We start from the raw sequence: 24,721 nt of genomic DNA, 5'->3' as shown, positions 1-24,721 counted from the left end.
TCTGTTAGCTAATTTCAGTCAAAAAAAAAAAGAACTCATATGAATTATTCCATAACCAACATCAGCACTGCCAGCAGCTACCTCCGTCAGCCCTGAGGATGCACGATGGGCCCCGCCAAGAGGACGCCCCACGGTCCTCTCTCATTCAGACCAAGACCCTGGCATCTCCATGCTCCGTGGTGCTTCAAACTCAGAGAAACCCATGACAAATGCAGATACTTTCATCCTTCCAGTAACTCCAGAATTGTAGGCCAAAACCCCAAAAGCAGCTTTGAGGAAACTGGCCCTGCTGGCCCCCTTCACCCAGGCTCCTCCCGCTAATAAGGGGGAGCCCCCAGTTTTGTCATGCCTGGGAGACAGCAGCTCCTGTCAAAGGCGTGGGTGAGGTCATTAACACCGAGGAAGGGTGCCTAGGCAGTGCCCTTCTTCTCCTTCCTCTAGACTCTTCGACTCCCTACAAGTTGACACTAAGTGAAGTCTGGTCCCAGGAAAGCTACACACTTGGCCTGCATCACAATGCCTCCTCCCTGAAGAACTTTCTTTGAAGAGTTCTCAAAACCCTTAAGGGTGGATATAAAAAGTGGTCATTTCTGAAATGTTTTTTCCATTTTTAAAATGATTTGGTCATTCTGATAGCAAGCAGATGGTCACAGCAGCAACTTCAGACCTCAGCACAGACCAAGTCCACCTTGCCAGAAAAGCCAGTATGTTTCTTCATTAGACAACAGGTGTTGTTTCCCTCTTTGCCTTGGCTTTAAGGAAGCTTGGAGCTCAATTATACAGTCTTCCTTTGCCCCAAGCTGTCAGAAATGATTACATCTGGGGACAACATGTCACCTTCCAATTTTTTTCCAGACTTTAATGCAACTATAATTCTTGTCTTGCGTCTCTGCAAATTCTTTTTGGACAAAGTGGAAGAATTTAAACACACAAATACCTGTTACCTTTGTCCTGTCCCAGCTCTTTCTGAACCTAATGTGAGAAGAACCCAACCACAGTGTAATGCTTCAAACTCAGAAAAACCCAACACAAATACTAAAAGATTTATTATAGATATTTTTGTTACACAATTATGTTACACATTATGATACAAATACATTTGAAACATTAACATATGGGGACTATTAAATCATTTAATATTTCTTTTGCAAAAAGATAATTTCTTAGGCTTTCACACCTGTAGATAATAAATCTGAGTGTTCTCATTTAGATCAAATCCATCCTATAGATCTCAGTCATAGCCCACTGCTGAATGAATCTATACATGTGCCCATTAACCCTGCTTGGAGCAGTGCACGTGTGGAGTATTTGACCCTGTACATACAAAGCCTCTTTATTACTAAGCCAGGGTGTGCCCTAGGCCTTACTGAATAGATCGCCTTCTGCATGTGTAATCTACAGATGCTGAATAAAAAACAGCAGTGCTCATAGTACCCTCCCCACCTTCTTTTCCTGACTCAAACATCTACAGGACTCATGAAAGCATGAACTAGGTTCCTTGAATAAATGTCTTTGACTCTGACTCACAGATTTCAACTTTTCTTTGAGTAGATTCCTAACAGAATCCTAACAGAATCTAAATTCTTTCCTTCCACACAGAGTGTGTTAGGATGGTTGGGAGAGAGGATCTATAACAGGAATGGACGTCACATAGAGCACTGCTAACCACCTTCTGTTCACTTCCTCCCACTGAGGGGCTCTGCTCTGGTCACAATCTGTTCTCACTGCTTCTGAGCACTGACATCCCTGTGTCTTGACTCCAGCAGTCATTTCTCTACCTTTGAGGCACTCACAAGTGTCTCTTTAAAACACTTTTCTTGTTGGGAAAAACCTGACAGAGAACAGAGCGTTAAATCCACTGACAGGATGAACAATCCCAGTGGGCCTGTCCCAGGGGCTACTGACCAGCAGATACTCCCACACGAATTCAGCAGCAGAAGCCCCTGCACACCATGCAAATGGGTGGAACCAGCACTTTGCCTGGTGCACACACAAGCTGGTGTGAGCGTGCCAAGTGCCCTGGATTTGTGAGTGTTGTCTGTTATTAACATATTAAGAGCTGATTGGTTATAGCTAAACCTTTTCCTGACCTGTGCTGCTGGGATCTTGGCAATGTTCTGAGACTGGCTGTAGAGATGCTCCATGCTCCATGACGAAACCATTCTGCCTAGTTTGCAGCCTCCAGGCTTTTGTGTTTTCCACAAGGCAAACATGTGGCTGACTCACGTGGGCTGAGCGCAGATCTTCCTCACCACGGCCACGCACTGAGTGCTGAAGCCCAGTCCTTCCCCAGGTGTTAGCAGGGCACCTGCTGGGGCTGCCTGTAACCCCAGCCCACAGAACGGGTGATTTCTGTAGCCCGTCAGACTCTTTTGCCTCCTGGAGGGAGACTCAGGCCCAGGACACACCCCTCCCCAATGACCCGAGGATGCCAGAGGCGAGCCCGGCACCGAGACTCTCCTGGAGCCCCACAGAGAGCAAACAAATGCAAGGTGACGGCATGCACCTGCTCACAGCTCCGGTCTAGAATCCAGAAACGAACTTCTGTCCTAAAGGGACTTGGTCTGGGACTGAACACTCTGGTGTTACGCTGAATTAGATGGAGGCAATGGTTTGGTAGCCAGGATGTTCTGAGGCACATGGAAAACTAACTCCTTCCCCAAATGGAAGAGTCATCACAGGTTAAAGCTTCAGATTCAGCTTCAAATCCCACTTTTCCAGGGCATCTTCATTCCATTCACTGATCTTCATTCAATATCCCCATGTGTTTGTTTGTAAGGAAGTCCAGAAAAGGAATGTTGCAAATGGCCTGGTGGATATTACTCACTGTAATCTCTTTAGGAATCCTGTCCAAAAAACAGAGCATCTTAGGTACAACTCTCAGGTATCCAATAATTTGATCAATTAATTTCTCAAAAGCACCACCCCCTGCACAGGCCCTAATAGACGGGGATAGTGCTGAGTGATGGGCATAGTTTAGGGAGTGGTGCATTCCCTCTCCTCTTTCCCATTAACTCCTTTGACTTTGCTGAGGATCTGGCCTACCCTCCTCACAGCCAGCTCAGCCCTATTTAGAGGTCAAATCTGACTCCCTACTCACAGGTATGACATGGATTTCAAGAAGCTGACTGAATGACTAAGAAGACTGAGGACTGAGAAGAGAGAAAGGAAGTGAAGTGGATATCAGAACAGTATTTTTTAATTCAATATTAAGTGGCTAAAGCAGAGTCAAAGGCTTGGGAATACATCTCTGTCTTTTGGAAGGATGGGTGGTGGACTTATACCAGGCCAAGCATGATGCTGACCGCTCTTATCAAAAGCCCTGAGTCACTGTATCTCCACAGTGGGGACCATGGGGTAGCAGGGCCACGGAGGCACACAGCCCACTCCTGGACTTCAGGCAGGGCAGTGAGTAGGCGTACTGGAGCCCGTCTCCCTCCGGCGTCTCAGAGATCTCTTCGCCGCCGCCCACCGTGTCGCCGTCCTGTGACGTCTGACCTAATGCTCCTCGGATTCAGGCCTCTTCATGTCCGAGGGAACTTTGTTACAGGCTTTAAGTACAACGGGATAAAACATTTGTTTTCTCTGACAGGAATGCCAGGATGTGGAAGAGAGGCCCATCCACCATTCTTCAGGACTAGGGAAGGAGCAAACTTCAGTGTTCCAGTCAATAATTAGAGATGCAGCTGACAGCAGCAGGGAGCCTGTGGGCTTCAGAGCCAATGACATCTGAGTCTCGATCTAGGTTGTACCATGTACGTGCTGGGAAAGCTGGTAGGACTACCTGTCAGTGCCCGGCTCCCTGATTTCTGAGAAGGGCGTAAGAGTGCTGCAGTGCAGAACACATTAGGTGACATGAGTGAGGCCCAGCCCCAAGGGCTGACACACAGTGAACACTGTTAGGAGCTTTAATTGCAAAGAGCTGGTATTTGTTCAGCCCTGTACATGGCACAGTCCTACTGAACAGTGTCTCTGAAGTAGTGATTGGGAAGACACATACCTCTGAACAAAGCTGAGTAGCTTTCATAACCAAGAGATACTCTCAGAATGACCAAGGAGGCCCTTGACTCCATTCGGCTCTGAGAATATCCTAAGCACTGACCTCTCCCCATCTCCTATTGGACTGACATAAGGACAAATCATCTTGATAGGCAACTAAACTGTCAGGAAGGATCTATAAGCCTCATATCACCGACTAAAGAAACAAGAGTACCTGTTGTGAGACGCTGTCTGGTATCCAACTGCCAAAGCCTGTCTCAGGATGTCATTCACCAGCTGCTCCGTAGCCTGCAACAGAAGACGCTGTTACTCTCCAAAACAGCCATCTGCTTGCGAGCGAGAAGGGGTGCATCAGACATCATCTCCTACCCTAAACTTGGGAAACAGTTGCATCCAAGGATCAAAAGTCCTTAAGGAAAAATTAAAGGTCTAAATAATAGGCCACAATGAGTGAAGGCCATGATTCAGAGTAATTATGAATGGAGGTAATTTTCACTGATAACCGTGTTCAAGGAAAAACAGGTGAGGGTTATCTACTAGTGGCGGTGACCCACCAGGACAGGAATTGCTAAGCCAGGATCAGGCTGGGTAAGGAGGCTGGTTCTGTCACCCTCTCCGCAGGGATGGGGCAGGTGCCCCATGGAGAAAACCCAAGGCTCTTGTCACCTTCTATGGCAGTGAGAACACCCTCACCACAGAGTACTTAAAAAGGCACTAAAAAATATCATCCGAGTGATTATCAGCACCGAAACCCTTCTTACAGGTGCTTCCACACTCAGAGGAACCATGAGTTAGTTCGTTTAAAAATCCGAAGCCAAAAAAAAAAAAGAGAAAGAAAACTAAACCTGAAAGAGAAATCTTAAAATGTGTCATCTCTTTTCTGTTTCTATCCTCAAAACAGGCTGGGATCCAGACTGCCCGGCAGAGATTCAGCCCGATGGCCACTCACAGACCCTCTTCCGCCAGCAGACACCCACCTTCAAAACCATGTCCTCCACCACTGACGCATACACATTCTTGTGAAGTGCCACGGGCTGCAGGGTGATTCCGATCTGGTAAGGCAGCAAGAAAGCCATTTGTTCCTATTTCTATACTAAATACAGTCTCTCTCCAAACAAGCGCTCTTCTCTGATACCCAGAAAGATGTCCAGCTAGAAGACGGACTCTGCAAACATTCTAGACAAAACTCAGGGGGGAGAAACCCAGAATGTAACAACTGGAGAAACATGTTATCCTATTTCCCTGTGTCTCCAGGTGATTGTTATAAGTGCCATTATAATCCTGCTTTTTCCCCCAAATCCCCTTTCAATGGGAAAACATAGTTAGGATTTGCCAGGAATTCTAATCATGGGATTATCACACTGGAAAGCCTGGACTCAGCCTCCAAGGCCCTGTTTGCTAAGATGATGCAGATGTACTTGCAGACTGCATCTTGTCCCCCTTTCTCTCCTCCCTCACGAAAGACAAGCACTGTCTGTCTCTTTGAGTCCTAAACAGCTGTGCCAGAGGGCGGATGCTGACCAGCGCCCAGTGCATCAGGGGCGGGCAAATATTCTCTCCTGCACCACGAAGGCCGTGCATGCCACCCACCCTCCAGGCAGGTGCTCGGAGCTGTAACCGTCTACGTTAGGCAGGGAAAGCTCGCCTCTGAAGGGCAACCTGGACATACCATGACATGCCTCATGAGGGAAAGGTGCTGCTACCGGGGCAAACAGAAAAGAGACGGCCAGTAAACTTGACTATACCAGCTTTCTTTGCCTCAATCCCATATCCAACCAGCAACCTTTCACATACATGTAATGACCCTTCGCAGGCCCCAGTGTGGGAAGGGGCTGCCCAGAGAGCACACCCCGGCCTCACCAGGCATTTAGTAAATCACACAGAGAAGTCCGGTGGCAGCTGATGAGGCTGGATGTCCTAGCACCCCACACCTGGTTTGTGACCTGGCAACGCCTCAGGCCACAGCCCCCTACCTTCTGTGTGATGTTGTCAATAAATTCAGACCCTGGTGTTGGAGGCAAGTAGAATTTCATTTCTTCTGGTTTCTCTTCCTGTTCCTTTTTGATGTTTATCTTTAATGACTCTGGAAGGTTGAGGATATCCACCTCTTCCTCGTTCTCTGGCTCTCTTTTCTGAAACTGCTGCAGGTCCTCCAGCTTCTGGCAGAGGTTGTCAGCAGAAGAGAATGATGACGGGCACTCTAAATGGGAGGTCAGCAGCCTTATGACAGCTGTGGTGACAGAAGACAGCTACCCATCTCCACAAGGCCAGTCTGAGACCCAGAGGAGGAGGTAAGTATTATGGGAGCTAACCTTCTCTGTGGTTCTAAAATTCTATGGATCTGTAATTATTAGAACTAGTAATTCACAAGGTAGACAAGCACAGACAGGCACCTGAGAATATATGTGATATAACTGCTATCTAAGACAAAATAGTACGATTCTGACTTAGGCCACCAAAAAAACTAGGCCATCTCCCCAGCCCCCAAATATTAATGATTAAACTGATTTTTTTCATATTTTAAATCTGGAAAATTCAGAAATGCACAGTGAAGAAAATAAAAATCACCCATTTCTCACTGCTTAGAGATAAGCAATGTTAACATTTTAGTACACACTGTGCATCCAGTCCTTAATAAGTTAATTTACACAAAGCCTAACAAAGAGTATTAGAACTTTTTGTTCTCTGGAAATCTTCTAGTTCATTCCTTCCACTTTATGGATGAGTAAGTGAGGTCCAGACCAGGTACGAGACACAATGAAGGGCACCCTGCAGGCTGGTGGCAGAGAGTCCAGTTCTGGCTGCTTCTCAGAAGTGCCTGATGGTTACCATGGGGGAGGAGTTGGAGTGGGTGTGTAGGGAGGGGGAATGCAGATAAAGGGGCATAAAAAATTCTCAATCATAATATAAGTTAGTCACAGGGATGGTAGTATAGCATGGAGAATATAGTTAATGATCCCGTAACATTTTCCTATGCTCACAGTAACTGTACTAGTGGGGCTGAGGATTTAATAATATGGGTAACTGCTGAACCACTGTGTTGTATATTTAAAACCAATGTAAAATTGTATATCAACAATACTTCAATTAAAAATATATATATACACACATTATAAAAAATTACATGTCATTCATAAATAAATACATACATACATACATGTGGGGTTGGGAGGAGAAAACAATCCTCCTTATTCTTTAAAGTGAAACTTAAAATATCCTTCTCCCCATATATCATTTATACCCTGCCTCCTCCCCCATACAGAACAACTGTTTGAGTCTGTCATAAAACAAATCATTTAATCTACAACATTATTAGTTGTTTACCTCTGTGCCTCCAACAGTAAGAACTACACTTCCTGGCTAGTAAAGTAACAAAGAAAACAGTGCCCCCATCTTTAAGGAGACTGGACAGACTGGGCTACAGGCAGTTATAAGGTCACAAGAGAAGTCACTTCTACCTGCTGCTGAGGATGGGGACCCCTGGATGAACAGTGTGTGCTTACGGCATGGCGTGGGCAGGAACAGTCTGGCTGTGGAACACTTGGGCACAGATGGTTCTGTAGGGACTGTACTGGGAGTGGGACACATGGCCAGAGGTGAGCAAAGGCTCCCGTTGTCCAAGACAACTCAGGTCCTCAGGGTGCTTCACCTCAGCCGAAGGACAGAGCACTGAAAGCTCTTGGGGTGAAGGGGTCTGAGGGCCGAGGAGGCTGAAGAGATGAGTGTGTGCTCCACGGAAGCACCTGTGGGCTGCCCGAGGTGCTCAGCATGGCCGCCTGGAGGCTCACCTGGCTCACTGTCGATCTGGGTCAGCACATCCTCAATAGAATCCCCGTCACTCCGCAGGCTCTCAGGATCAGGAGGAGTATAGCCATGGCAGCGACACCAGTGAGCAATGTGCTTGGTTTTAAGGGGAGTCAGGTGGTGAAATCTTGGATTCTTGTCCAATATTTCTTGTAAGACTTTTCGCATTGTCATTGCTCTTTGCCACTTAAAAAAATTTATTTTGGAACCATAATCAAATTCTTCAACTTAGCAGTGTGTTTTAACAATCACCAAATTGTAAATTACGGTAACTTCTTAAAATCATTTTTTTCTAAGAAAAAATCTGATTGAGTCATTCCTTGGTTTAAAAAAAAAGTAAACCAACTTCTATCTAATGCTGATAAAATAAATCAGAAACCCCTAGGTCTGGCCTGTAAGGTTTTTAACCTCGGTCTCCACCATGACCTCCTGCTTCGCCTTTCTCCCCACCTTCCCTACACCAGTCACACTGACCTTCTCACAGCCTCCTAGGCACACCTCTTTACATGCTATTTCCTCTTATCGTCCTACTGTCTAAGCACAGGAGCCACATAGCAAGCTCTCAATAAATACTCCATTTAATTTTAATATACTGAAATGCATAAAAATTTTTTAGACATTTTTACCAATGCAGGAAAGAAAGACCTTTCAAAGGCTAGCTATAGTCTTTGATGAGACTTTTCATGAGGAGAAAGTTCTAACAAAATATGCTGCAGATCTTGTCATTGTTTGGTGTAACAAGGTTTGTAGAAGCAGCCAGAATGCACATGTGTTCTGGTTATTTTCCCCCCACAGGCTTAGTGGGGCCCTGCACAGCAAATGGGTGGACGTGTAATTACCTCAGCGGCTCTCCTTTTCCCGATGTTCCAGCCATAATACTGCTCCACAGACTTGGCAGAGAAACAGCTGGCATCTTCACCTAAAAGGCACACAGCCGGCAAACTCTGAATAAAGCTGTCATGGTTTAAATTCAATCTCCTTTGCTGGAGGCATGTCCAAAAGTTTCTTTGGACCTCTTATTGAATACATGTTCCTTACTGGGCAGGGTCAAATGCAGCATAACACAGAAGGGCTTATCCTTAGAAGAGAAGACACCTCATCCATGTATACTCAAAACCACCCCCTCCTTGGGAAATCAGCTTCTTTGGCAGTATATTAACTACTAAAATAAGTGGCAGGCACTCCTCTAGGTGCAGGACACCTGAGATCTAGCTCTGGCCCTGCTGTTAAGTCACTAAGCAGCCCTAGGCAGCCTACATACCTCCTTGGGCTTGTTTTCTTATCTGTAAAATGATTCTGTTGGTAAATATGGTTTCTGAACTGCCTTCCAGTTCTAATATTCTGTATTTGTTTCTAAAATTTTTACAAAAGAAATTTTTGAATTTTTTTCTGCTGCACTAGGTAAGTATCATTGAAATGTTACTTGGTACTGCCTCAAACTGACCCTTCAAGCTTCAACTAAGAAAAAATGAAGTAATTTCTTCACTATTACAGTAGGAAAAAAATAAGCAGGGTAGTCCGTACTGGCCTATTGTTCCCCTACTCCCACGAACGTGGTATGGGAGTTCCTTCACGCCCTCCCTCTGCAGGGCCACGGGCTGGAGTATTGCTAGAGCATACTCCTACTGCCCACAGGATGTCTGTTCTGTCCGGAGGGCTGTCGATTCCGTCAGAACAACCGGGGCTGAGAAGTTGCTCAGCTTTGCTACCACTGGCAGCGACAGAGCAGATTCCCTTGTTGGAGGTCTTGATAAGCACGCATTTCTACAGAGCGAGTGACAGCGAGCATTAGATCAAAGACTAATGGCGTTGGAGGCAGACAGAACCTGGTTCGTGTCCTGGCTCACCACCCAGAGCTAGTGCTCCTGAGCACAGTGCTGAATCTTGCTTATTCTTAGTTTTCTCATCTGTAAAATCGAGATGACATCATCTATTCCACAGTTGATTATGATTAAATAAGAGAGTAAATGTACTGAGCCGGCACAGTCTGGTACATCGTAGGCAAATGCTAATTTCTTTCCTTATTACTAAATATTAAAAACTAATGGTTTTAATTATATACATTTATAAGTTACATACAACAATAAATGTAAGACATTCCTTCTACAGATCACAGTGAAAACAGTAGAAGACTAATGGGTTGACCAAGATATTGTGAATTCTAAAACCCTGCAAAGGAGCTACAGTTGTAGTTAAAACCTCCTAAGATAACTACCACATCAGTATTAATTTACAATACCAAGTGATTTTTTTTTTTATTATTAAGGTATCATTGATATACATTCCTATGAAGGTTTCACAAGAAAAAACAATTTGGTTGCTACATTCACCCATGTTATCGTGTCCCCCCCACACCCCATTGCGGTCACTGTCCATCAGTGTAGTAAGATGCCAGGGTCACTACTTGTACAATACCAAGTGATTTAAACTGAATATCCCAAGCAGTTTACAGCTTTCAATAAATGCATCTGCATAGTCAGCATAATTATCTTACTTTTTGCAGTAATTAATGGGATCTTCTTCACTACTGCTGTTAGGAGTTGCTGGATAGTCTCTAAATGGTCTATCCTGAGATGGACAAAAGGAAAGAAAATTAAGGTAGTAAATACACATAGCAGTTTCTAGCCACACACACACACACACACACACACACACACAGACACACACACACTTATATATATATTCCTTCTGTTCAAAGGGAATTAAAACTTAAGCCAATTATATTGGCATATCTTTCTGTCCATAGATAGCCTTCTTTATAAACAAAGAACATTCTATGCTTAAAAAATCAAAGACTAAATAAACAAATGAGACCACAGGAATGGCAAATTAGGCAAATATCACAAACATTTTGTTTATATTTCTAAATTAAATAGCTAAATAATCTTTTGGCAGAGTGACTGACAGTCACTGGAGCAAAAAAACTCTTATCATGCAAATGTCGATCTGGGGGTTATTACAGTTCATGCTATCACCATGTGAAAGTGGCTAAGTTTCTATTGTCCTCAGTTGTCTGAGATACTTCAAAACATGGTCAGAGGTGGGTTCCCAATCTGGAAATTAGAAAATCTCACAAAGTATTTTTAGAAGAAGCAATGAGTGTGTATGGCCCATGAAAAGGCGGCTGTTTAATATTAGGGGTGTGGATACTCAGCCACAAAATGTATACACACATCATGAGAAATTTCACACCCAAGGATTCAGCAGAGAAAGTACACACTGGAAAACTCCGTGGGAGGGAGATTTGTAATTTCCCCTGAGGCTTCTGAGGCCTTAAATAATGTGCCTCCCTAGGTCACATCAACATGTTAAATGGAGACTTGGAGCTGTGCATCATGTGGTAATATGTATTCACTGCACACAGAGAGGATAAGTTTCCACCCATCAAGGGGCCTAACTCTATATACACACAGCTCTACACATACTCAGCTGTCACAGGTTTGGTTTTTTAAAAGCATCACGAAAACACCGAAAGCACAACTCAATTAGAAAGGACTGAAATCATTACTTAATGACGTAGTTTCCTAGCTCAGAGCTTTCTTCTGTTTTCACTGCTGGCTGACCCTCCTGAGAGAGGCAGCTTGGCCCAGGTGTTTCTGGTTCAGTCTTCACTATAAGAGAAGGGCAACAAAGAAAGAGCTGTTAGGGCTCATGACGGAAGGACACGTGAGGGCAGAAACAACAGCTCTTCCACTGAAGCCCAGTGAGCAAACTGCCACGCCAGCTGCTGAGGGTCACAGCCGGGGGACTGAGAGGACGCCTCTCATCACAGGGTCAGCAGACAAGGGAAAACTGTTAGGCTGGGTCTCAGGGGGAGTAACTCCAGGCTCAGGACAAAGAGGGCAATAAAATGGCTTTTTAGACATTAAAGGGCCAACCACATTACTGTGAGATCCCACTCTCTCTCTCTCACACACACACACACGCACACGCACAACTGAACAGTGCCACATTAAAATACAATGCTGGCCTGCTCTAAGTTCTAAGATCCTTTTGGCTATCATCTCTCCAGCTAAGTTTGTGCACTTTCAGCATTATCTTAGTGTTCTGACACAAGGTGGAAAGCAAAAATCATATCTGCTGTTTGGCAGTATCCAAGCTATTCACATTAGTAACTCACACTCTTACTACCACCAGTCCACTGAGGGAAACCAGCAGTGTCTCAGGAGCACGTGTCCTCCTCCACTTCTAGTCTTCTCTAATCAAAAAATCCAAGGCCATACACTTCCTACTTCTGCATCAGCAGCCCTGCCTTCAACCTTTTCCCCTTAAAACCCACCTTATACATCAGCACAGAAAATTTTCCTGAACAACCTTTTTAGTGTCACTTCCCTACTCAACATCCTTCAGTAGTTTCCTGTATCTCAGGTGTCTACAAATGAGATCTACTAATACATCTCCACCTCCTTTCTATAGATGCATAACCTTGTAAAATGCACAAATATGAAGTATACATTAGATAAATTTTACCTACGTGTACACCCGTGTGCCTACCATTCCAATCAAGACACAGGGTATATCCAGTCTTCAACGAGGCTCCTTATGCTTTTGGCAGTTCCTCCCTGCCAAAGATAAGCACCTTTTGTCCACTTTGAACTTCATATAACTGGAATCATACTGCACATACTCTTTTGCATCAGCATCTTTCTGGCTATTAAAAGTAACAATCCAATGGATATTCTCATCTGTGTCTTTTGCTGGGTTTATGTGTGCCTTTCCTAAAAGTATATCTGTGGAACACAAGACAGATGTATACTTAACTTTATGAGAAACTGTCAAACTGCTTTCCAAAGTGATTATATCAATTTACGTCCCACCAGCAGTGTATGTGAGCTGCATTTGTGTCACATCCTTGCCAACACTTGGTATTGCTAGTTTTAATTTTGGTGATAGAACAATATTTCACTGTGGTGAAATCTGCATTTCCTCCACGGCTAACGAGGCTGAACCACCTTTCATATCCTTATGAACTCTGGATATCCTCTTCTGTGAAGCGACTGTTGACACTTTTTGCTCTTTAAAAAAAATTAGTGTCAGTCTTTCTCTTATTGAATTTTAGAAGGTCTGTGTATGGTCCTCCCATACACATATCCAGTCATATCTGGATACAACTCCTTCGTTAGATATATCCATTGCAAATATCTTGAGTATGTGGCTTTTGATTTTAACTGTGTCCCTCTGATGAACTGAGGTTCCCAGTGTTAATAGTCTAACTTATCAATCTTTTCTTTTATGGCTAGTTTTCTTGTGTGTTCTGTTTACAAAGCATCTTTGCCCAAGGTCATGAAGACATTCTTGTATTCTCTTCTAGAAGCTTTATTGTTCTACCTTCCACATTTAAGTCTATAACCTGACTCAAATTAATTTTTTTTATGGTATAAGGTAGGGGCCAAGGTTCATTGTTTTCCCAAATGTCCCAAATGGATATAGCCAATTAACCCAGCACTACTTATTGAAAAGAACATTTTTATCCTACTGAATTTATCATAAATCAGGTGACTATATACAAGTGAATATATTTCTGGGGCCTTCTCTAGTTCATTGTTCTATCTATTCTTGAACCAATACCACACAATCTCAATTACTGAAGCTTTGTAGTATATATGTCTAATGTCCAAGTACCCTAGCTTTTTGTTTTATGACTGCCTCAGCTATTCTAGGCTTTTGCTATTTCCATGTACATTTCAGTCTTAGCTTATCAATTTCTATGCACACACAAAAACCCTGTAGGGATTCTGTCTGGGACTGAATTGGATCTGCATGTCACTTTCTGGGGGAGAATTGATAACACATCAGGTCTTCTGGTAACTAATTTAACTTTTTCTATTTATAATTATCTATAATTTATTATATTTATAATGGCATATCCTTCCATTTCTTTAGGCCTTTTGTATTTCTCTCAGAAATGTTCACTAGGTTGTTAGCATTTACTTTCTACCTAGAAATGAAAATGATTTTTCTATGTATATTGACTTGTATTGAATGACCTTGCTAATAATTTCACTATTATTAGTGATACATATTAGCAATACATATCCCTCCAGCCCCTAGGGATTCCAAGACTTCAAGAAACAGAAGGAAGTCCTCAAAAAAGTTCAGATACTCCAGCTCTCCAGGTGCAAATACACTTCCTTTAATCTGGCACACAATCGCAGAGTTAGTCAGCATTTTCAAGTTGAGACAGCTATTCTACTAGAGAAATGGAAATATATGCTTTCAAAGATTTGTCCATAATTGCCCCAAGCAGGAAACAACCCTTAAAAACCCACCAACAGGAGAAAGGATTCGTTAAGTTATGGTATATTCCTACAATGTGGAATACTATTCAGCAACAATATGGATGAATATCAAATACACTATGGTGAGTGAATGAAACCAGACACAAAAGAATGCCCATGCTTCCATTCATATAGTCAAGAAACAGACATGACAAATCGCAAAAGAAAGCAGGAGTGGTTGCTACAGGGACAGGGAACAGACTGACTGGATGGAAGAGGCACACGGTGATGGAAATTTCTCTATCTTAAATAGAATATTGGTTACACGGTTTATACATTTACCAAAACTCATCAAATGGCACACTTAATATCTTTGCATTTCACTATTCAAAACTTTACCTCAATTAAAATCAAAACAGAGATACTCTGGCTCCAGTCTAAAATTAACGGAATCAGAATCTATATGAGGAAGGCCTATGACACATACCTACTACTGATCAGAAATGCTGGTCTAGATTAATGCCAATTCTTTCATCAGGTCTCTTTTGATCAGGGGTTGGCAAACTTTCCCTAGCAAGGACTAACAAGAAGTAGTTTAGGAGCTGTGGGTCCTATCTCAGCTGGAACCACTCCACTTTGAGGCTGCAGCATACCCCAGACAACATGTGAACAGACAGGCATCACTGGTGCCCCTGCAGCTTTACTCAGAAACGGGGAGCAGATGGTAGCTGGCCAAGCCCTGCATTAGAGGGTCAGGATCTAAGTTACAAATCCACTTCTTCTCAAGACTATTAGGAGAGATCCTGGAATGCCTGAAAAGCAAATGTGTTTCAAATTCCAACTGCATGCTTTCTAGATTTCTAGATCTTGGAATATAGACTCAGTATCTCCAAACTTCAGTTTCCTCATTTGCAAAATGGGCATAACAGCTACCCTGAAGTACTGTCATAATTAGAGATATAGAGAGAGCAGCTAGCATAGGGCCTGGCACACTTTGGCCTGTTACCATATGGTAATCACTATTATTGTAGATGTTACATAGATGTCAAAATATGTTGCTCTAATCCATTGCAGTATCTCAATCTATTCAATCATCAGACACTTTAAGGTATTGTAAAGCAGCTGGTTTGGGTTAAGGAAAGGAATAATCTAAAGTACTTTCTGAAACAAAGCCTAAATAAACAGAAATGTCAGAAATGTCCCCACTGCCAGCTTGCCAAAGTCTGGCCCTACCTACAGCTCCTTTACCATACTGTACACCCTGGATGAGTTCCTCTAGTTGATCTACTTCCCCAAACAAGTACTCTGAGTCTTTGCTTCTACTGTTTCCTTAATCTGGCATGCCCCTTGACCTCTCCACAGCTAAAAATGCTTCATTCACTCTGTTAAAATCCAGATTATAATCCAAATCTCATAAATCCTATCTCCCTCCATGCCCCCATCAACCCTGACCAGACATCCTAGACTGAAATATTTCAGCATTCATTTTCCAGATCACTCATCCTGCCTTTATTAGTCATTATCTGCTGTCCACTGCCACTCTCGTCAACCTGACTTTATGTTCTTGGAGGGCAGAAGTGAGGCTTTATACATCTTTGTATTTCCCTCAATGTCAAGTCTACTACACAAACACTCAGTACATATTTCTGAAGTGACTGATTCACAGATGCTGAAAATTCAAGGGACTCAGATTGCAGTAATGTCCTGCATAAAACTTCTGGGCAAAAACACTGTGAGAAACAACATACCTTTCGTAACAGTAGCTGGAGCAGGGCTGGGGACGACTGGAGTTGGGGCAGCTACAGGCAGAATGGTAGGTGATTTGTTGGTAGAAAATGACTGAACCACTAACAGGCAAAAGAGGGAGAGAGGATATAAGAGCTATAGAAAGTATTTTAATTAGGATGATCTAACTCCCAGGAGACAGCCCCATGTTAGACTGACAGCACAAAAAGAATTTCAGTACAAGAGAAATGGTAATGACCTTTTTAATACCGTGATTTGATAAGGTGGGCTGTTTACTATTAGTACCAGAGTAACTGAGCTACTCAACTGTGGAAATGGGAGCTTGTCACTAAGAAAATAAAGCTCCAATTAACCAGAGCTCTCACAATGGCTTATAATGTGCCCTGTCTCCTCAACTTAGAAGTTGAGCTACTTAGGAGCCAATGAATAATCTGGATTTTCCTCTCAGTCCTAGAGTTGATGCTTAGAGTTCAAGGTGCCAGGAGTCTGGCAACAGTTAAGGAGGCTGCACCAGGGAGGAGCGGCTGCTGGCCGACAGAACATGGGCTCGCCCCCCAATGGCAGACCTGGAGACAGCCACAACCCGGGAGAGGGAGGGGGGCAGGACTGACCTTTATTCACGGGCATGAGTATAGTCTGCACACCTCCAGATGCATTTACACTGAGTGGCTTGAGCTGGCTGGGGACTGTCAGTACAGCCTGCTGGGGACTGGACTGACTGGAGTGAATCTTTAACAATCCTAAAAGAAGTTGGAAGATAAGGCCAAGCTGACGATCAGGTGCTTCCTTAAACGTCCTGTTCCCTTTAACATTCATATTTTCTCATAGGAGGAAGTTCTTAGGACACTTACCCTTCCAATAAACAAAGAGATGGACACATGAGGCAATGGTTACAGCAGATTTCACAATGAAATGATGTGACAATAATGATTTACTTTTACCCCACAATCATAAAATGATAAATTTTTGGAAAAACAGAATAGAAAAGAGGTCACCCAATGACCTACTGCAGAGCCAATCAATATTAACATTGTGAGACAGTTCTTTTCCATGTTCGTTTTCTATATAGCTGTGTTACATACACAGTGGATATAAAATTTTGTATTTTGATTTAGGTAATTATTGTTTTCCTACTCAGAAACCTTCTCTGGCTCCTCACTGCCTAGAGAATGTTTCCAAAATTAGTTTCAAAGCATTCAGAGTCCATTTTATCTGGGACCAGTTTATCTGGTCCCAGATAAAATCCCTATAAATCTAATACTTCAATTTATTACTCACCATACGTTACAATTTTCTATCTCACTGCAGCCCTTATTTTTGAAACATCAGATATTCTGCACTTATCATTTTAGAAAAGGTCATCCTCTCCCACTTCTCCTGAAAGGTAATTTCCATAATCCCTTTCAATTATGAAACTATCTTAGGCAGGAGGCCAGTAAAAAACGAAAAAGGGCTTTGATTGTAACACAAGACAAAACACAAATACCTGTTGTTACATAACTACTACTTAAAAACAGCATCAGAGGCTAAAGACACTTTGAGGCAATGGAAAGCAGTTGGTTTGGGTTAAGGAAAGGAATAATCTTAAGTACTTTCTGAAACAAAGCCTAAATAAACAAGAAAATCTTTCTTTGGAATAGATGAGTGTTACATGAGTCAAGTAGTAAGCAGTTACTGAGATGTGCCCTTGGACAGTACAATGACCTGGTTTTTTTCCGTATTTTCATCAAAATTTTACATGCTTATCAGTGAAAAAGAAGTGCTAAAAGCTTTGTAGCTCAAACTAGCTGTTTTTTGCTCCACACCTCCCTATCCTCATCTAGTTCCGCAGTATCATCCACTTTTAACCCTTCTGGTTCTTCCTTTTAGTATTTATCTCAGTATTTTTAGGAGAATGTGTATACCATGGGCCTTGATTCACTCCAATGGGACAGCGGTGTTACATACAGACTTGCTACTAGGGTGGATAAGCCTTGTAAAGCACTTTTACTCTCTCTTTCCTGCATTCCAGCATTCCAGCATTTTTCTCTATTGATCCAAAGAATACCATGATACTATGATTCTGGCTTATTTTCTGGATTATCAGTTTCCTCCTTTATCATTTGCTTAGTTCTTTCAATATCCTTCTAAGCCTTCCCACCTCATTCAGAAACACTATAAACCACCCTTAATACAATCGTCTACCCAGTCAAATCTCCTAAATAATTGACAGTTCCACTTTCTCTGAGAGAGGTCCTTCCTGGAGCTCTCTGACCTCTATTTGCTTTCTATGCCTGCTGCTGAGCCCTCCCCTCCTGGGGACATCCTTCGTTGTTACCCTCCGAATTCCCTCTGCCTTCATTCTATGCTGGATCCTGTTTTCTTCCTCTTTCTTGGTCTACACCTCCTTACTCTGGTAAAACGTATTTTAGTAATGCCTTGAGACAGGACACATAGTAAATACATTTGAAACTTTGCCTGTCAGAAAATATTTTTACCTTCACTCAGTAATGATTTGTATGAATACAGAACTTTTAACTGAAAATTTCCCCTGGCATTCTGAAAAGCAGTATTCTAGCTCCCAGCTACAGAGAAGCCCAATGATAATATAATTTCTGAACTTTTCTATTTCTTTTTCTGATAGCTTTTGAGATCTCTTTGTCCTTGGTGTTCTGCTCATGAACAAACTGTGCCTCCACACAAACCATCTTTCATTCACTGTGCTGGACACTGTGGCTTCTGAACCTAGAAATTCATATCCTTCAATTCTGGGATAAATAGTTTCATTTCTTGGATCATTTCCTTCCCACTATTTTCTGTTTTCTTTCTGGAACTCCTTTAATCTGATGTTGCTGGGGCTCCCTGATACATCATTGAATTTTCTTTCTTAGTGTCTACTTCTTAGTCTGTTTCCTGCTTCCACCTTGTGCCCCATTGTTTAGTCTAAGTGCTGCAGTCAGTGATCCTGTTAAAAGGTAAGGCACATCATGTTACTCTATAGCTTAAAACCCTCCAATGCCTTTCCTTGGAGTAAAAGTCAAAGTTCTTACAATGACCTACAAAGGCCTGGGGTCATTTGGCCCCCATCACTCTGGCTTTACTTTCCAGTACTCTTTCCCTTGCTCACTCTGTTCCAGACGTAAGAGGGGCTATGTTCATAACAGTTTATAATGCATACAAAAAATTTAATTAAATTGAATGGTTATACCTAAAAAAAAAAAAAGTCCATACACACACATAGAATTAATGGTCAGCAGGAAATAGTTTGATTCTTTTATGAAAACATGATAAAGAAAAAACTGATTGGCAGCAACTTAGGAAACTAGAACTTAAAGCAGGGCAACTTCTTTCATTCCTAGTTAATCACTTAAAAATAGAGCTGGGAGGGCATCCATTTCTTACTCCAGTCCTCACACAGTGCTGGTAGAGGACAAGCACTCCCTAAACTAGGAGTTAGTCAGTTATAACTGAGAGGTGGAAGTCACGGGGAAAAATATGCCAGCATTAATCTGTTGGACTCTAACTCAGAAGCCAAGTAAGACACAGGGGCTTGCTTTGGAGTCAGGTACAGAACATAGGGATAATAACAACAGTAAGAACAATGGGAATATCCACAATGTTTCATCCAAAGATACTAAGGTACTTGTGTGTGTGTGTGTGTGTGTGGACATATACATCAGTGGTACTCAACTGTTCCTGTATATCAGTACCAGCCGGTACACTAGTATCAATCTGCAACAAAGTAATATAGAAATTAAGAGTGTTCAGAAACTTCTGTAACAGTTTGGCATTGCTGTGATATTTTTATTACTTCTACAGAAATATTTGAATTGGATTGTAGAAAATCAAAATCAATTTTCCAACTCTGAGAAGCAATGATGTATATTGTATCAGTCCCCTGGCATCTATGACAGCATGATATAATCAAACACATTAATATTTCTGCAGCAAAAGACAAATATTCATATTAAGTAGTATATATGGCCTGCCAATGGGGGTCACACTTCACCTTAAAATTAGTTATGAAAACAAAAAGCAAAAACATAACAAAACACCTTTGGTTTTCAGAGCATTTGGGATTTTAGAATTGCAGATAAGGTAATGTGGACTAATGACAACGAAGACACTAGAAATGCTGATAATAGCAATTATTTACATAATGGCTATATGTATCAGACAGTACTCTGAGCACTTCTGTATTAACTCATTTAATCCTGTCAACTTTATGAGGTAGGTGTTATCATCAACCTCATTTTACAGAAGAGGAAACTGAAGCAAGTTGTTTTAATTAAAGTGATCCAGTTCCAGGATTTGTGCTCTATGTAACCCAAAGAAATAAAAAGCACTCTTTCCTGGAGACATTTAATATGGGCACAAAGGTACATACATGTCACCAGACTTCAAGTACATCACTCTACCACTACTTATAATAACTAAGTTTTTTGAAGATAGCAAGTAGAAAGAGAGGAATGAAAGAACATGGTATAGTCAAGGAACTGCAAAGTTGAGTGGTATGAATAGGTGCATGAATCATGAATTGCATCATCAAGGCTAATTTATATTTTATATACTTTGTTTACAAAAGCAAAGAGATGTATGATGTTTTATAATGAGTTCCACTCAAAACTGATGATAAAAAAAGGAACTGGTTCTTTAAGGAGAGCAAACTCTACACTTCACAAAATTATATCATGAAAGCAGCTAAAATACCCGAGAGTTCCAGATGGCTGCTCTTTTATTATATCATTTAAAAATTATTATTCAATCCATAAAACCATCTTAGACTTTAAAATTTACATGTAAATTTTAAATAAGAATAATTTATCTAAAAACTAGCCACATGGAAAATGTTGCTGAGTAAATTATTTTTAACAACTAATTTTACAAAATATTGTTTAAGACCTTCCAAAAATATTCTAGCCCAAAGAAGGGAGAGAAAAATAAAATCATTATGATACAACTGACCTGATACTGTGGCTTTCCCCGAAATGGGGCTTGGTGTGGACACCAGGGACGTGGCGCCGACGGCAGAGGGAGCGGCAGCCTTGCAGGCACCCACGGCAGCCTGGCTCACACACACCTGCTGCTGCCCACAGGCTCTCACTGCACAGCCAACAGTGGATGACGCACTGGGAGCTGTTCCTTCTGACTGCTCGCACAAAGGGCCAGAAATAACAGAAATTAAGAAGATAGCAGTGTAACTTATTAAGAACAGTGACTGCCATGTAGCATATTCAATAAATATTATCTATTAGCTATTATTACCTACCTATTAAATGTCATGCCATTTAAAACTATCGCTTCTCCAGTTTGGTGGTTCTTATACTTTTTAAGATTTCATGGACCAGGAACATTTTATTTTAAAATGAGGAGGCTATCTCCTACTGTGTCACTTTTTTATAAAAGACTATTTCAACACTAAAAGAGTAGAAGAACATAATCTCAGGATGTAAAAATGGAATAAAATGAGCTTTATTAAAAACTCTAACATTTGTCACATTCATTCAAAAAATATCTACTATATGGCAGACACAGTGTTAAATGCTGGGACCAAAGATAAAAACCCATGAGGAGAAGATTACCAAACTGTCATGAATGCTACAGTAGGCACAGGTACAAGGCACCTATACAAACTGACAGGAAAGTTACCCCTTCTGCCTAGGGGTGGGGAGAAGAGAGTACTGGAAAAAACTTCAGGTAAAAATATGGCACTTTAGGGGAATCTTCAAGATTCAAGAGAGGGAAAGGGGGAGATGAAAGAGAGATTCTTTGCAGAAGATAGCAAGTAGAAAGAGAGGAATGAAAAAACATGGTATAGTCAAGGAACTGCAAAGTTGAGTGGTATGAATAGGTACATGAAGAGAAGACTGAGAAATAAGCAAAGTCAGATTACAAAAGTCCTTTAGGTGCCAAGACAATTCAAAGGAAAAACAGACTTTCAACAAATGTTGTGAGGCAAACTGGTATCTACATACAAAAGAATAAAGCTTGGCCCCCTACCTCACACCACATACAAAAATTAACTCAGAATGAATCAAACACCTGAATGTAACAGCTAAAACTAAAACTTTCAGAAGAAAACACAGGCTTAAATTTTGTGACTCTGGATAAGCAATGGTTTCTTAGCTGTGACACCGAAAGCATAATAAAATAAAAATAGGTAAACTGGACTTCATCAAAATAAAATGTTTTCTGGTTCAAAGGATACCACCAAGAAAGTGAAAAGACAGCCCAAAGAATAGAGTAAATTTCTGCAAATCTGATTAAGAGACTAGAAAATATAAAGAACTCCTACAACTCAATAATAGAAAGACAATAAATAACCCAACCAAATAATGGGCAAAGGGTCTGAATAGACATTTCTCCAAAGAAGATACACAAATGGCCAATAAGGACATGAAAAGGTGCTTAATATCATTTGCTATCAGGGAACTGCAAATCAAAATCACAATGAAATACCACTTCACATCCAGTAGGATGGGTATAACAAAAAAGCCAAAACAAAAAAAATCTCACAAAAAACAACAACAACAAAAAGGACAAGAACACTGTCAGCAAAGATATGGAAAATTGGAGCCCTAATAAATTGCTGGTGGCAATCTAAAATGGTGCAGTTGCTTGGAAAACGGTTTGGCAGTTCCTCAAAATGTTACACAGTTACATTCTGATCCAGCGTATAGAGGAGGACAGCCCACTGGTGTGCCTGCTGGGTATCTATCTTCCTTCTATTAACTGCTTTCAGGTTCTATTATGATTTTCTCCTACCATGCTGATCCTACCTGTTGTGCAGGACCATTTGCCAGGGAAGGGGCAGTTGTGATAACCCCTCCTGTTACTCTCAGCATCGTGGTTCCAGGCTTTGAGAGTTGTGAGGCGGCAGGCACAGACTTCAATGTGCTGTCAGATATTTTCATTAGAGATGCCTGTCCCCCAGGGGCTGCCTGCAGAAACAAAATGGGTTGAAGTAGTAATGTTCACAGGCACAATTTACTCCTTATCTATAAGGATTAGAGCGTATCTAAGAAGTCTTGTTAATCAAAATTATATGAAGTGAAAAAAAAAATTATATGAAGTGTTTGTATACCTTTCCAACAAGCTTTCAAGATGTAAAGAGCACCTTTTACCTACAACTGTTCCTTTACCTATAATGCAGAACAAGTAAATGGATGCATTTGTAAATCACTATTTGGCAGCAGTGTCTTCAAAGATACTCAATCAAAATAATTGAGTGCAAAATGCTCTTAAACATGAAAATCTAACCAAGAAAGGCCAGAATTAAATGGTTAAGTTAATGGTGCTCTGGGCTACTACTAGATTAGCATCTAAGTACCGGAGAATCCTTCAACAAATTACAGTTTTAGTGATTTAAATCAAGGCTCGGTGAACCTTTTCTGAAAATGGCTTAAGCACTTCTGGCTTTGCAAGCCAGATGGTCTCTGTTGCAACCCAACTCTACTGTTATAGCATGAAATGAGTGTGGCATGTTACAATAAAATGTTATTTATAAGAACAGGAAACCTTGGGCTTGGTTTGCTGACCCATGGACTATATGATTACTTCGTGCCCAAAATTAATGTGCCCCACAAATAGATATGATTTATCAGTCTGAGAGTTTACTATGTGCCAGAAATGACAGAAAGCACTTGTACATAGCTTAAGTCAATCTTTTCATAAACTTTATTATGAGTTAGATTTTAGTCCCATTTTACAGATGAAGAGAGTAAGCTCAATAAATTTACCAGGGTCACACAGCTAGTAACTGGAGGAGACATGATTAGAATCCAGAAGTAGTAGCTATGGCATAATTTGTTTTGGAGTCTTAATGCAAATTAAACCCACAATCAGATGTCACTGCATACTCATAAACATGGTTCAAATGAAAAAGAATGATGTTTCTCCATGTTGGTGAGGAGGTACAGCAACGGGAACTCTCCCAACATGACTTTGTGAGTGTGTCAAATAAGACAATCACTTTGCAAAACCATTTTTCAGGTTCTTAAGTTTCTTACAAACATACTTACCCTATGACCTAGCTACTCTAGTGTACTCAGATATGGTGTCCTTGAGATATGGATATTAGTGTACTTGAGACATGGATAAATCTCAAAAACATTACGTTGAACAATAGAAGGTAGACATAAAAGACTAAATGCTATGCAATTTTATTGATATAAAGTTCAAGAATAGACAAAAGTTAATCTATGGTGATAGAAACAGAAAAAATGGTGATGGAAAAAACTGGAAAGAAAAACAAGAGTATGTTTTAGAGTGATGGGAGTGTTCTATGATTGGGATAGTGCTTGCATGAGTATATACTTGTCAAAACTCACTTTTGTACAACTCAAAGCTGTATACTTATGATCTGTGCTTATTCATATTAACTATAATAAAAGGCAACAGTAATCGTCTCGGCTGTGGCAGAAAAGAGAGAAAGTCACTGAGCTGATTGCAACTTAAGCTGGTAAGAAATCAGCTAAGATTTTAAAAAACTGACTAAAGAATCTGGGGTCTTCATATTTGAACCAGCTAAGAGCATCTGACTGACAATAAATTGGTACTCAAGGAAACCAAATGCTGATAATTTTAAAGATCAATGAAATAGATAAACCTCTAGATAGATGGGCCAAGAAAAAAGGAGGAGATATATAATTATCAAAGTCAAGAATAAAAAGGGGACTTCACTAAAGATTCTACAGACATTAAAAAGATAAGGAAAAATTATGAACTTTATCCCAATAAATTCAACTGCTTAGATGAAATAAATTCCTTTAAAGATATAAACCAAACCTCCCTCAAGACAAAATAAATAACCTGAATAATTCTGTGTCTATTAAATAAATTGAAATTATAGTTAAAAACCTTCCCAAGTAGGAAAACTCTAAGCCATATGGCTTCACTGGTATATTCTAAATAGTTAAGAAATTATACCAGTACTACATAAATTCTTCCCCAAAAAGTAAAGAAGAGGGAGAAGT

The 24,721-nt window shown here is 41.2% G+C and overlaps 1 protein-coding gene across 14 annotated transcripts in view; it reads right to left on the bottom strand.

Annotated features, from left to right (window-relative positions):
• The window catches only part of YEATS2 (YEATS domain containing 2), a 122,568-nt gene that overhangs the window by 6,298 nt on the left and 91,549 nt on the right, over positions 1-24,721 (bottom strand). For 5 of the 14 annotated variants that reach the window (XM_057500434.1, XM_057500446.1, XM_057500436.1 and 2 more), the window contains 12 exons: positions 22,526-22,687; positions 20,712-20,898; positions 16,379-16,507; positions 15,770-15,868; positions 11,312-11,414; positions 10,298-10,371; positions 8,643-8,722; positions 7,788-7,989; positions 5,973-6,199; positions 4,977-5,051; positions 4,214-4,287; positions 1,032-2,846 (listed from right to left, as the gene is read on the bottom strand). In XM_057500434.1, coding sequence (XP_057356417.1) covers positions 2,738-2,846; positions 4,214-4,287; positions 4,977-5,051; positions 5,973-6,199; positions 7,788-7,989; positions 8,643-8,722; positions 10,298-10,371; positions 11,312-11,414; positions 15,770-15,868; positions 16,379-16,507; positions 20,712-20,898; positions 22,526-22,687 — 1,521 coding nt within the window. In that variant the 3' untranslated portion in view covers positions 1,032-2,737. The other 9 variants (XR_008997073.1, XR_008997072.1, XM_057500454.1 and 6 more) reach the window with 6 other exon arrangements.

This window comes from Manis pentadactyla, chromosome 1 (assembly GCF_030020395.1).
Source record: "Manis pentadactyla isolate mManPen7 chromosome 1, mManPen7.hap1, whole genome shotgun sequence".
In the NCBI taxonomy this organism is placed as follows: Eukaryota; Metazoa; Chordata; class Mammalia; order Pholidota; family Manidae; genus Manis; species Manis pentadactyla.
The sequence above is the reverse complement of the archived record's forward strand: the minus strand, read 5'-3'. Positions and strand labels throughout refer to the sequence as shown.